At 48.6% G+C, this 14,315-nt stretch overlaps 1 protein-coding gene across 1 annotated transcript in view; it reads left to right on the top strand.

The window, feature by feature from the left end:
• The window catches only part of CENPN (centromere protein N), a 334,623-nt gene that overhangs the window by 79,674 nt on the left and 240,634 nt on the right, over positions 1 to 14,315 (top strand). The window contains exon 5 of the mRNA XM_086945091.1: positions 1,022 to 1,081. Coding sequence (XP_086801217.1) covers positions 1,022 to 1,081 — 60 coding nt within the window. The remainder of the gene's footprint in view (positions 1 to 1,021; positions 1,082 to 14,315) is intronic.

Below are 14,315 nucleotides of genomic sequence, written 5' to 3'. Positions count from 1 at the left end.
GGAAAAAGGTAAAGATGTTGGGAGGTGGGCATTCTGCGCAGATTGTCTGCCTGTACTTCATCAAAACTCTTGCTGCATGGTGGCTTCAGTTGACAGCAAGTGTGATTCGGATAAAACCTGGGTGGTTAAATTGTAATGTCCAGATTTTATGTCCTGCAAAATTCTTGAAACTTCTCAAATTTTACCATTATGCTATGTGGCACAACGTGTTTTTAAGCAAGTGGACACCTTACCTTCAATACAAAAAGTCACACGAGATACCAGCAAACAAGATTTTCCTTCAAAAGCACAACATTAAATTTAATCAAATGTTCATATGATTTTGTGAAATTCCACAACATTTTTTTTATTTCCTTCATCCTGCTCAGTATCTCATTAGAACAAGTATTAAAAATGCAATAGGTCTCGCCTTTCATTAAGTTAAAGCCATTTGCTTTGCTATACAATACCATTAGCAAAGCAAATGGCTTTAACTTAATCAAAGGCAAGACCTATTGCATTTTCAATGCTTGTTTCATTTCTATTTATTTTGGTCATGCTGTACATCAGCAAAAAATGGTTTTTACTTATGTTTTATGGTATTGCCAAATGTACTAGATAAGACAATAGGTCACAAAAGAGACTGGGACTGGACCTGAGCAGAGAACTAGATGGAGGCACCATACGTCAACCCAACTTATATTTGCCTAGGAATGCTTTCACTAGGAGGATCCAAATTTACAAAGACTTGTTTGTATGTAGGTTAGGCCCTCATCTAAACATGTACAGATCTGGGCAGGAGTGGCATCTTTCATGTCCTTAGATCATATATGATGCATTACTCTTAATAGATTTCATCTTTCTATTTCCCATCTTAGGAATGTATGTTTTGCCCTGTTCAACCTCAAGTGGAATAGGTCCATGAAGACCAAGGAGGTTGCTTACTATTAAAAGTAATTGCAGTAAACTGTTGCAACATTAGTATTTCAAGTAAAAATTTATTGATACCCATCTTTTGCATTCCATTGTTTTTATTCCACAGTTAATCACCTCAGGTGTAACAGTAAACATTGGAATGTTTATCAGCTGTCCAAAGCTCCAGGTAGGTTGCTACAAGCCGATTTAAATGGATGGTATTTTTCAAGTGTATTGGTTATTAAACGTTTCAACTCTATTCGTAACTGTTGACAAAGTAAATTAAACATGAAATGAGAGCATGTTTGTTCATTGTTTTTAAATACATTGTTTTCATCAGTGTGCATTGGTGTGCCAGGACTTGAATGTGGTTCATGAATTATGCAAAGATAATTTGATGTACTTTAATGCTCTAGCCCACTGTTGTTCCTAACTTTCTGTGATTGCTTATACCACAGGCATGAAAGGAAAAGGTTATTCAGAAATGGTTTGTAATTTTAACTCCATTAAGTGTCTTCTACTCACATGGACTGTGTCCCTTTCTCATGCCTATGCAGGTCTTTTATTGTTTTCACTCCTGCTGGACATATTGTGGACATTTTACTGAATCTCTTTTGGCCGTTGAGTCAGTTTTTGATGTCATACCTTCTTGGTTGGATGAATCACAGTACATTTTCCACTCTGATTGAATTAAAAAATACCTCCCTTTTTTGGGTGTGCTGTTTAAAGACTTGACTTCAGACCATGCATACAGTGCACAGGTTCTCTCGCCAGCTTTACTTTGAAAAGCTTGCATTCCCCTTTTTGTTTTTTTCTACGACTATCAATCCATGTTTGTTGAAGTCAAGCATCTGTTGATATATAACAAGGCAGATACTTAACTGCAGAATGCAATTGACTTCACATCAGGATGCCATGTATTGTGTTTTGTAAAATTGGTTTGTGACCTAGGAAGATACCTAGTTTGGTGACATCTATCCACTTGCAAGTGCCTCTTTTTGGTAAATAACCCAGTCGCAAAAACTATGATTCCTAAGTTATTGTGGGTCCTTTTAAATCCTGAATATGTCAAGTCCTCCCTACAAATGCGACCAAGGAGGCTCAGTCTGACACTTAGTTTGTTGCATTGCAATTTGTGAAAAAGGGACTTAGCCGAGTGGCCCATTCTGCTGGCGCTGCTTTAATTATTTTTGTTGGTAGACCATTTGGTCCTGTGGCTCCTGCTGATCGAAATGAAGCCAATATTTGTGTGATCTTTTCTTTTTCAGCCACTGTTTCCTTACATTGCTCTATTTTTTGTGCAAGGGTTCCAGTTATTCTTTTTATAGATGAGCTGTACTAGGTCCTTCTTCAGTAGAGGTTCAAAATATATTCTGTCCTCTTGCGGACGGAAACTGAGAGGTAAACCTTTAGGTTATTTTGGCACATTTTTGCGTATTCATGTTGGTCGTCCATAATGCTTCTTCCTCTTGCCTAGCACCTTCCCATGCTTTTGACTCTAGGCCTTTCTTGTGCTGTGAATGTTATTGATTCCAGCTAAGTTACTTCTATTCTTATGTGCTGCTCTTAGTAGCTTGTTTACTTTACGTTTAAGGTCCCTCATTTCCAGGGAGCAACTGCTTGTTTGTATCTTTCCTGAAGCAATCTCCTTCTTAGGGAATAGGTTAAGGAGATTCTCCAAGAACTCGTCTCAGTCCTGGGGTAGGGGCGGCTGCTCCCTTGCTCCTTTTGTTAGAAATTCTCAGTGCCTCCTTTTTCCTCCTTTTTTCCGTCCAACAGTGTTGTTGACCATTTTACTCTTCACATCCCACAGGTTCCCACTTCATTGCCTAAAGCTTGAATTTGTGGGCGCCTGGTGGTTTCCCTAGAGAGCGTGCAACCTAGCCCTAGCGTGGTCACTAGTCAGGCTGTGCTGGACTTAAAAATTGCTTATCTGAGGGAAGTTTTGTATGAATACCCAAATATAAAATTATGTATATACAAGATGAAGGCTGATCCGAAGTGCACCTTCCATTGATAATTCTAAGACCTAGTGAATTAAGGGTAGTGTCAAGTTTATCTTTCTATCATCTGCCTGGCGGACTCTATTTGTTGCCATGTGGGAGGATCTGCAGGTCACAAAAGAAACATGTATCTGCAGCTTGTTTTTGCTGTAGGGTTTTGATTATATTTCAGATTTACCTTATGGTTGACTTTTTCTTAGGCTGATTTATGTAAATGCTTCTAATTATCAAAGGAGCAGGTTTCCTACCCTGATTTTCGTTTTTAGTCGTTGCCTGCAGGAAGATGTATGCAACAGTCCCCCTTCTTGGACTTTTGCTTCCAGTTCCAACAATTTGTGTAGAAGTATGGAGACTCCTCTGGAGGGATGTCGCACTTTAACTGGGGGTTAGCCTGCTGATAAATTCATCATGATCTGACCAATTTATAGCAGCCAGTTGTCAGGTGTTTTGTCATTAAATTGTTTAAGATTTGACTATTCCATAAGCAGACTTACAGGGCAAGGGTATGAGTGAGAGGAGTCCTACTTGTTGGTTTGTGTTTCAATGAATCTCACAATTTTCTTGTTTCAGCTGCATATTTCCTTGAGATCAGAAACAGCTCTACTGCTGTTCTTGGATTTTGTGGGCCTTTAGGGCAGCACAAAATAGAAGGCTTCTGGTGGGGTTGATGGTGAATTTTGGCTAGGGGTCATGCCTATTTTGGGTTTATTTTGCTGCTTCTGATACGCCATTCAGCCAGAATTTGAGTCGCACTCTTCTCTTCTGACTATCTCTTTCTTGCTGAACATAACTTTAGTTGCCTCTTTTGTAGAATACTTTCTCCCAGATATAAGATCTTCCTTTTTTTTTAATTCTGTTTATTGGCATTTTGAACCAAATACAAAACATATTAACAACATCACAAGCCAGTTAGTTTTCACATCTATAACGAGGCCTGGTGCAAGCATGTGCCATATGATAATACACGTATTTTATATGCGGTCATGTCATCTCAACAGTAAAGGTACACACATTTAATCAGTCTTTCGGGTTCGAGGGGCTCACCATAGCAGTATAATTATACACAATTTCGGTAACCCAACTACCACTGAGGGGTGTCTGCAACGACATGTAGCTCTGAATGTTTCCACCCCCGTTCCTCAGTTTTCCAACATGGTTACAGTAGTAGCAGCCTATTACGACAGTCCCAGTTATCATATACCTATTCCCACAATTCCAGCATTCACACTTTGGCCACGTTGTCTGCCCCATCTTCATCCTGTTGCCTCCTTACCCAGTGCATGAATGGTTCCCAAATATCGCGAGGTCTGGAAGTTGTTGGCATGAGTTCCCAAAATGTTTCTAACTGTGTGTGGCCATAAGTGACATCTGCAAGCCAGCCCTTTACTGATGGTGCTTTTCGTCTGCCCCAGTGCATTGCCACCTGTCTTTTAGCGAAGAGGAATAGTAATGCATGTAGTTTCCTGGATTTGGGTGGAGTATCCTTGACATAACCCAATATACTTAGTTCAGGGGATGGGATGTCCAACCGCCCTACAATCTGATTCACCGAGGTAAAGATCGCAGACCAATAGTCCTAGAGCACAGGGCAGGACCATGCTATGTGTATGAAAGATGCAGAGGAGTATCCGCATCTCCAGCATCTTTCCCCCTCCCTGAGTCTCATCCTGTGGAGACTAATCGGTGTCCTATAGAATCTGTGTAAATACTTAAAGTGTATTAAACGTAATCTATAGTTAGGATAGAGTTCCGTGAGTTGCCCACAGCAAAAGTCCCATTGTTCTTCAGTTAGCGGAGTAGGAAAGTCGTCATTCCAATGTTGTAGGGATTTAGGCTGGACCACTGGCGCCGTGTTTTGCATTTGCCTATACAATCTAGTTACCAACCTCCTGGGGGATGGGGAGCCCACCAGATTTTCTAGCGTGGGGAAAGTCGGGGGTGCTGACGGGAAATCTCTGCTTAGCGCGCGGCAAGCCGTCCTCAGTCTGTGATATAAAAACCGCTCCGAGAAGGGCGCAGCCTGTCCCTCATCAGCCACCGGGGGTGCATGAATTTGTTGTCAGGAAACAGGTCAGCAAATATATGAAGGTGCAACTTCTGCTCCAGGGGTTTACCAATTCCTCCCTCAATCCATGGTAGTAGTGGGTTTTGCACCAAGTGATAACGAAGGGGCATACTACAGCAGAACTCTCGCCCTTTTGCGCAACTCCACCCATGCCCAATGCAGTGTCTCAGCAGAGTCTACATCCACCCTAGGGCAGCATGCTTTCACGCAGATGGCCACCTTCAGTGGGACTGGCGCAACAGCATCTTGTTCGACCGCTACGTGGGGCTGGAATGGGGTTGGGTGAACCCGGAAATGTAAAAATTGTGCTTGGGTTCATAGCGCATAAAGGTGCATGTCTGGGGCGCCCAGCCCACCCTGTTTCAGAGGTAACGTCAGTATGTCCCAAGTGGCCCTTGCTTGTCTGCCCGCCCATGCCAGTGTGACGAGCTGTGATTTTAAAGTGGCAAAAAAGTGCGATGTGAGTAGGATCGGGATGTTGGCAAATAAATTCAAGAATTTGGGCAATATAACCGTTTTAGCCAGAGCAATCCTCCCAGTAAGTGACAGGGGCAACCATGTCCACAACTTGATCTTCTCTTCCAGCCACATTATGGCCCTCCCGTAGTTCAAGTTCCAAATTTCTTGAAGGTCCCTTCTTATCCATATGCCTAAATATTTAACCTCCTCTGCCTCCCATTTCAGGGGATATTCACAAGAGACCTGCAGGGTTTTGTCTGTCAGAGGAAAAACAACCGATTTTGACCAATTAATGGAAAAACCGGCTAGATTCCCAAATCGGATAAATTCACGTAATACTGGGTCTAGGTTTTCTTCTGGGTTAATGAGTTAAAGGGTCACACCGCCTGCATATAGTGAGATCAAAAGGCTCCTGGAACTGAATGCTATACCTCGTGCTGTGTGGTGTTGTCGAATTCGAGCTGCTAAAGGCTCCATTGCAATCGCAAAGAGCAGCGGGGAGAGGGGGCATCCCTGTCTTATACTGCGCAAAATAGGAAACGGTTCTGAGATCAGCCGGTTAACCTTATCCGGGCACTGGGAGCGGTATACAACAGACAAATCCTGCAGATAAGGAGCGGACTAAAGCCCATTCGAGCCAATATGGCAAACAAATACGGCCACTCAAGGGTGTCAAAGGCTTTCGTGGCGTGTACGTTTGGGTGTAAATAGTATAAGGTGGATAATATTGTGCGTAGATTGTGTGATGTCGATCGACCCGGGATAAGCCCCGATTGATCAAGGAGCGCTATCAGGGGTAACATGGGCTGCACCCTGTTGGCTATTAATTTGGCCAGAATTTTAACATCAACATTTATCAACAAGAGGGGTCTGTAGGAGTCCATCACTTCTGCTGGCTTACCGGGCTTTAACAATGTGATAATCATGCCTTCTCTCATAGTTGCAGGCAGTTTCCCCTCCTCTAATGCCGCTTCATAAACCGCCGGAAGCCTGGGTGCCAGTTCCTCCACATATGCCTTTTAGAAGGCAGTAGTAAAGCGTCTGGGCCAGGGGCTTTATCAAGGGGTAGACTTTTGATGTCTTGAGCGACATCGTCAATGGTTATCGGGAGATCCATGTACTCTCTGATTGTTGTTAAACCAGACTAGCCCAATCGAGTCCATAAATGACTCCATTCCCTCCGGGCAGTTCCCCTGGGTGGCCATGTATAGGTGGGAATAGAAACCTGAGAAGGCATTCAATATTTCCCTTTGGCCTCATGAATGTATGTCATGGATCTGGGTGGCCTAATCCTATTCGCCAACGCGTGACCCGGTCTCTCCCTTTCACCAAATCTCCTGGCATCCGCATATTTACCCAGGAATTTCACCTTGCGCTCGCCTCTTCAGCATAATCTAATAACTTGGCCTTTAGCAGACCCGACTGTATCTCGATCTTCTGTATTGTAATACTGAGTCTCAAGACTTTAACATTTTTTTTTTTTAACCTTTATTGAAAAAGACATGAAAATACAATAGCAATCATACAGCCACTTCGAGTCGGCTGGCAACGATTCCAAATCAAAGCAGGATGAAAAAGTACACAGCCCTTCAGCCGACAACCCTAGGGCCCGGCGGCGATTAACAAATCATGCCAAGCCATACGTAAGTGTACAGGAGAACTAAGGTTTTGATTTTATCATTTTTAAAAACAACCCCCCAACCAACAAACATAAGAAAACTGCTGCAAGGGCTAAACAAAAAAAGGAACGACCTTGGTGAATCCTTCTGGAGAGGGGTACCGTATCTGCAATTATACATAATCAACAAAAAGAATGTCCAGGAGGGGAAGAAAGAGGGAACAAGTAGTAGGCAACAGTACATAAACAAATTCTGGACAAGAGGGAACGTCATGCTAAGGGGACTGTAACAGCTCCGGTGGAGACTCAAAAGGAGGGGTACAAATCTCACCACGGTATTGATTCCACTGACTCCATATCTTTCCCCACTTCTTGGGTCTGCCCCTGGCAATGTATACTGTTTTTTCATGGAACATGCACCAATCCATGTTCCTGGACCAGGTCGACCGACTCGGTGGCTTCGCCGACCCCCACAATTGCGCAATGTCACGCTTAGCAATCATGTTACCCAAGGTGGCCCACCGCGTTTGGGCCACATTACAGTTGTTGGGCTCCCATGCATTTAACAGACATCTCCGTGCCTCAGGCAGAAGCGAGACACTAGTTACCTCAGACATGACACCATGCACACGAGTCCAGAAGGATGCTACCGCAGGACATTCCCACATAATATGAAGGAATGTACCCACCATACCGCAGCCACGTTTACAAAAAGCATCCGAAGCAAACCCCATCCGCAACAATCGAGGACCCGTCATGTATACTCGGTGTAAGATTTTTAGTTGCACCAATCTCCGACGAGCCGAGATCGCCATCTCCTTTGGAGAGGATATCGCCGCCTGCCAGTCCTCATCGTCAAGCTCCAGTCCATCGCCGGTCCAAGACATGCGAAGCTGTAAAAGAAGGTCCGCTCGGTGGTTTATCAATTTTTTTATATATGAGTGATGTTAGACGGACCGGGAGGGTCGGCCGAGGACAAGGGGAGAGGTCTCCGTGGAGAGCCGTCTCCAGCGATCGTACAGACGAGTAACTTCCCCCCCAAAGATGTACACCACACAAAGATAAGATTCAACGTTCTTTATAAGCAATCTTTAAGTACGGTGGAATGGTACAAGGAGGTCTGGACTCTGGGGTCCCCTCGATTCTAGTCTCTTGGTTAGGGAAAGGGGTAGCGGGACAGTCTTGTTACCAATCTGGTAGGTGCGATGATAAGATGGATAGCTCACAATCCTCGAGCTCGGCGTTCTGGACGATCGGGCCGCGGCGGAGCCAGCAGGTCCCGAGATGATCGATGATAGCGACGGTCCGCGGCGGAGCCAGCAGGTCCCGGTGAAGGTGGTAGTTACAAACTGTCCGCGGCCACGCCAGCAGGTCCCGACGAGGATGAAGGCTTCAGAAGGTTGCGGCAGCGCCAGCAGGCAAGGCAATAGTTCGCAAGGCAGGGCTACGGCAGCGCCAGTAGTCCGTCAAGGATGAGTTCTTCACTGCGTCTCTCGACTCCAGGATACAACTGCCTTCCTGCTCTGGAGCTGCCCTAGTTATAGGCCTGGCGCCCTTTGATGTCCGGACCCTCGCACTTGGAGGTCGGGAGGTCCAGGATGAGGGAGTCCAGACACCCAGCAGGGGGGTGGAGCCAGCACCTAGGGGAGCTGGGGGCGATCGGCACCTGGCGGGGGAGAGCCATCGACACTTCTTTCTCCCATTGACCTGCCAAGTGGTCCGTTCACCTCCTGGGTGGATGGTGGTGCCGGGATGTCGGGGCCTGGCCAGGCCCAGGGTTAGGGTCGATCTGAGGCCACGCGGCCTCGTGGTGCAGTGTCCAAGATGGCGGCCAGGCCGGGCGAGGGGGCCGGTAGTGATTCGGCCCCATGATGCAGAGATGTCCGGGGGCAGGAGTCCCGTATGAGACGGGGAGCGGGTGGCTGCTGTTGGTAACACCTGGAGGGCCGGGCTCGGGCCCTGTCATGCGGGGAGGGAGCAAGCCCTTCACGTGGCCTGTCCAACAAGTGAAATCGTACTGTCTGGGACGTGCCCATCAAGTACTCTGTCCTCCAGGGGCGAGGAGTCTGGATCGGGCGTCCCAGGCACCATAACAGAGGAAAGGGCGTGTCGAACTTGCAGGTATCGAAAGTATTCGCGAGGGCCGAGCTTAAATTCTAGTTGCAACTCCTCAAAGGATTTAATCTTGTCCTTCCGCAAAAGGTCACCCACCGCACTGATTCCGATAAGGTCCCATTTGTTGAACGCCTTAGTCGTCCATAGATTACCCAACCTCTCGGAAGCATAGAGTGGAGTTGCCCGAGTAAGGGTATCCGACCAACCCGTGGCAGTGGTAGCATTGTACCAGACCCGAACCGCGACCTTAGTAGGCCCGGTTAATTCCACGTCCTACCGTTTCGAATTAAGTGCCCTATTATAATCGCCGCCCGGAAGCAACCATTTATCCATCGCAAAGGCCCGGGTTAGCAGCCGGACCGTACATCGCATGGTTACCTGGGCTCAGTTGGGAGGCCCAGTAATACCGTCGGATATCTGGTAGCGCAATTCCGCCATCGTACCATGGCAGTGTAAGCTTGGCCAAGGCAATCCCGGGACGACCGGCCCACACCAGTTTCCTTTGTAGGCATTCTATCTCATGCTAATGAGACGGTTTGTTTGTACCCTGCTTCCTTGTGTTGCTTGCACTTCTGCCGCTTACAGTCCTCTGGGTTGAGGTCCCCTGGATGGGTCTCGACCCTTGGTTCTTTTTAGGGGATCCCCCTTGCTGGTGGTGTTGGGAGATGACTTGTCATTGCTCTTCCATTCTAGCCTTGGACCCCTTCTTGGCTCCGGGTGGTGGTGGCAGACATCTTCGTCTGCTGTGCCCTTTTTCCCATACTTTCTGCCTCCAGGGAGGCTGTTATGTTGGTTGTAGACTTGGTGCCTTTGTGCCTGGCACTATTCAGGATGGTACTGTTCCTCGCCTTTCATTTCTTTCCCTTCTGTACAGCGGGGTTTTCGCACACTGTATTCTCACAGTTTTGTTTGTGATGGCTCTGCGTTGTGGCGCGGAAAAGTTCTCAGACGAAAACTGAGATAGGCGCGCCGGTGTGGGACTTATGTATCCTCGCTGACGCCACGAACGCGGACAACGTCAGAGCGGAGTCACGTGGTGCCGCCCCCGTCTCGCAGGGATGCTGTGGCAGAATATTTTCCGGATTCAGTTTCACGCCTGGGGATAATTTTACGTTAAGGAATCTGTGGCTAGAATCGTCTCTACCAGATACATCTTTACCGAAGGTAAGTAACTCGTACTTTTCACACACTGTTTCAGTATTCTCACAGTTTTGTTTGTGATGGCTCCGCGTTGTGGCGCGGAAAAGTTCTCCGAAGAAAACTGACGTAGGCGTGCTGGGGTTGGGACTTTTGTATCCTCGCTGATGTCACGAATGCAGACTATGTCAGGGCGGAGTCACGTGGTGCCCACTCCCCAGCGCGCAGCGATGGTGTGGCAGAATGGTTTTCCGGGTCCAGTCTCAAGCCTGGGATAATTCTACGTTAAGGAATCTGCGGCTAGAATCGTCTCTACCAGGTACATTGTTATCGAAGGTAAGTAACTTGTACTTCACCTGCTAATAAACAAAATAAGGCAGACCCATAGGAGGTTTGAACATTTGGGTTAGAACCTCATGTATTGTTAATGCTGAAGTGATTCATACCAAAACCAGTTAGGACATAAAAAACGTTGAGCCAAGAAATATGGTGTGGCCACATAAGACATTGAATGTTTATAGGCGAGGGGGCCCAGGTTAAACCTGGTGTACTGCTATTCAAAGAACAGCTCCTTACAAAAAGGTTGGCAGAGCCAATGAAGCTGCCATTAAAAAGTATACATAAAGAGTATTGTACGGTTAAAAATAACCATTATTTGTATTTGGTGATTTAAATTCCAAAATGCACCCCTAAATGCTTGATGCCTCAAAGAATGAAGACCGCGAATGGAACATTTCTTCACTTTTGAGAGAGCACTGCAAGGAAAGGTGAATGTATCTTTGAAATGCTTCTTGAGGGAGGCACACGTCCTTTGAATGGCCGAACTCCAGACAATATCCCCAAATTCACATTTAGATCTGGACATTGCAAATTGTCATTGTTTATATGGCAATCAACATCGAAGCATGGCACCTTGTTGGTATGAAAGTGCAACAAAGATTTGAAAGCGATCATGATCCTTAACTCTTGGATCTAGTATCCATATAAATGTTGCCTTGAAACAAAATCCAGAAGAACCTTGATGGCTCCAACCTTTGACCCTGAATTTCAGGAGATAGAGGACGAAAAGGATTGGGAGGGGTCTGAAGACCCTCTGACACGTGAGTGTCTGTCCTTCCAGGACTGGACAGAGGAGTTAGGGGAGGCCAGTGGTCTTGATACCTCCCCTGACACTAGCTTTGTCTCCCCTCCTACCGTGGCTACGGAGGAGGGGGCTGTTTATGGTGTGGTGCTGACGCCGGCAGCCAAGGCCTTGGCCCTTACGCTCCCAGTCGCTACTGTGAGGTCTAACATCCTCACTGAGGTCCTTAAACCGCAGACTGGCGCTCCGGAGCCTTTACTGCCGTTTAATGAGGTTCTCATGGACGTCCTGTTAGGCACCTGGTTCAGGCCCGCTACAGGCCCCCCTGTAGATGGGAACGGCGCTTCCGCCCAGCTCCGGGCGACTCTAGCTTCCTGTCCACCCACCCTACCCAGAGAGTCTGGTTATCCAGGCCTCTACTTCCCAATTCGCATTCCCGACTGCTCCCCCTGATTGGGAATCCAAGAGGTATGAACAGTTTGGTAAGAAGCTGTTCTTGTCACTTAGCTGCAGACTGCGGTCAGTCAATACCGCTTGCCTCTTGGGCCGTTATACCCACTCTCTGTGGGATACGGTTGCGGCCAGAGTGTTTCCGAGGGGGCCCGGGGAAAACTCGCTCAAGCCCTCGTGAAGAGACTAGACGCAGCTCGGTACTCTATACGGTGTGGACTGGATACCACGGACTCGCTGGGCAGGGCGATGTCAATGACGGTGACAGTGGCGGTTCGCTGCCACGCCTGGCTGAGGTCCGCCAACTTCTCGGCCGATGTCCAGAACACCCTCATGGACATGCCTTTTGATGGCAGCCACCTCTTTGGTGGTAAAGCAGATCATGCGCTTGAACGTTTCAAGGACTCAAGGGCTACGGCCAAGTCCTTGGACCTCTCGGGACAGTGTCAGCAGCAGTCTGCTTTTCGCTCCTTTCGTGGCCAAGAAAGGGGCCACCCTTCACGTCCTACCAGCCACGGGCCGCAGTCCAACATCCAGCGCAGCGGTGGGCGTGGTAACCGCCGTGGCGGTGCCAGGGGACAACGACGCGGCCAGTCCACATCTACTCCCGCATCATTCACCTCAAAGCCCTCCTAGTCCGAGCTTTTCAGGCCCATTTAACGCCGGTGGGGGGCAGAGATCGCCATCACCTCCTTCACTGGCGTACCATCACTTCGGACAGGTGTGTGCTGCAAATCATCCGAAGGGGCTACTCCCTCCCCTCCGAGGCGACCCCTCCAGCCATGCCACCTCAGTACCACCGCGTGTCGGGAGATCACTTGCAACTTCTGCAAGAGGAAGTGTCGGCCCTCTTGGCCAAGGGGGCCATCGGGTGCGTTCCTGGGCCAGAAGTAAGGTGTGGTTGCTATTCCCACTACTTTCTGGTACCCAAGAAGGGCAACATGGGACTACCTATCTTGGACCTAAGGAACGTCAACGGCTTCCTCCGGAAGGAGAAGTTGAAGATGCTGGCTCTGGCTCAGGTCTTGGCTGCCCTGGACTCCGGAGACTGGATGGTAGCGTTGGACTTGCAGGGCACGTATTTCCACATCCCCGTCCTGCCGGCCAACCGGCGTTACCTGCGGTTCACGGTAGGCCACGAGCACTTTCAGTTTACCGTGCTCCCCTTCGGCCTAACCAGCGCCCCATGGGTGTTCACGAAAGTGATGGCGGTGGTCGCAGCTCATCTGCGCAGGTTAGGGATTTCTCCATCAATGTGCCGAAGTCGCACCTGTATCCCTCCCAGAAGCTCCTCTTCATTGGAGTGGTTCTAGACTCTGCGCAGTTTTGGGTTTATCCTCCCGAACAGCGGGTTTGGGATATTCAGGCTCTGATTCCGATCTTTCAGCTGTTATCCCGAGTTTCGGTCAGGTTGACGCTGCGACTTCTGGGGCTGATGGCCTCCTGCATCCTTCTGGTGCATCACGCCCGGTGGCAGATGCGGGCTCTGCAGTGGGACCTGAAGTTTCAGTGGGCCCAGCATCAGGGCAACTTGTCGACCACGTCTTGATCTCGGAGGGCACATGGGAGAGGCGGAGATAAGAGGACTCTGGTCTCCGGCGGAGTCCCAGCTCCATATCCACCTTCTGGAGCTGCAGGTGATCCGGCTTGCACTGAAGGCATTCCTCCCCTCTGTCTGGGGGAGTGTAGTGCAGGTGTTCACGGACAACACCACCGCCATGTGGTACTCCAACAAACAGGGCGGGGTGGGGTCGTGGATCCTATGCCTGGAGGCTCTGCGCCTCTGGCAGTGGCTGGAACATCAGGGCGTGACACCTGGCAGGTTCCCTGAACGCCAGGGCGGACGAACTCAGCCGTCGGTGCATGATGGATCATGAATGGCGTCTGAACTCTGACGTGGCGCATGGTCTCTTTCAGCAGTGGGGAGAGCCTTGGTTAGATCTATTTGCCACAGAAGAGAACTCTCAATGTCATCAGTTCTGCGCGCTAGAATTTCTAAGGCGGCACTCGCTCGGCTACGCTTTTCATCGCGAGTGGAGTTGCAGTCTGTTGTACACCTTTCCGCCTATACCACTTCTGCTCAGAGTGCTGAAGAAGATCAGGCGCGACCGGGCCCAAGTCATCCTTGTGGCTCCGGACTGGGCACGCAGATACTGGTATCCCGGGCTACTCAGCATGTCCTTCGATCCCCCGATTCGTCTGCCTCTTCAGGAGGACCTTCTGTCGCAGCAGCAGGGGACGGTCCTCCACCCGAACCTGTCCAGCCTCCACCTCCATGTGTGGAGATTGAGCGGCGACAGTGAAGTCTGTGATGTTATTCTGGCAGACAGGCGTCCCTCCACAAAATCGGTTTAGGCCTGCAGGTGAAACATTTGTGGCATGGTGCACAGCACCGGCTGTGGATCCACTCTCTGCCCCTCTTTCTGAGGTTCTCCTCTTTTTTCTTTCTCTTGCCCAGCAGGGCTCTGCTCTGGGCACTATCAAGGGCTACCT

The sequence above is a fragment of the Lissotriton vulgaris genome, chromosome 12 (genome assembly GCF_964263255.1).
Source record: "Lissotriton vulgaris chromosome 12, aLisVul1.2, whole genome shotgun sequence".
In the NCBI taxonomy this organism is placed as follows: domain Eukaryota; kingdom Metazoa; phylum Chordata; class Amphibia; order Caudata; family Salamandridae; genus Lissotriton; species Lissotriton vulgaris.
The sequence above is the reverse complement of the archived record's forward strand: the minus strand, read 5'-3'. Positions and strand labels throughout refer to the sequence as shown.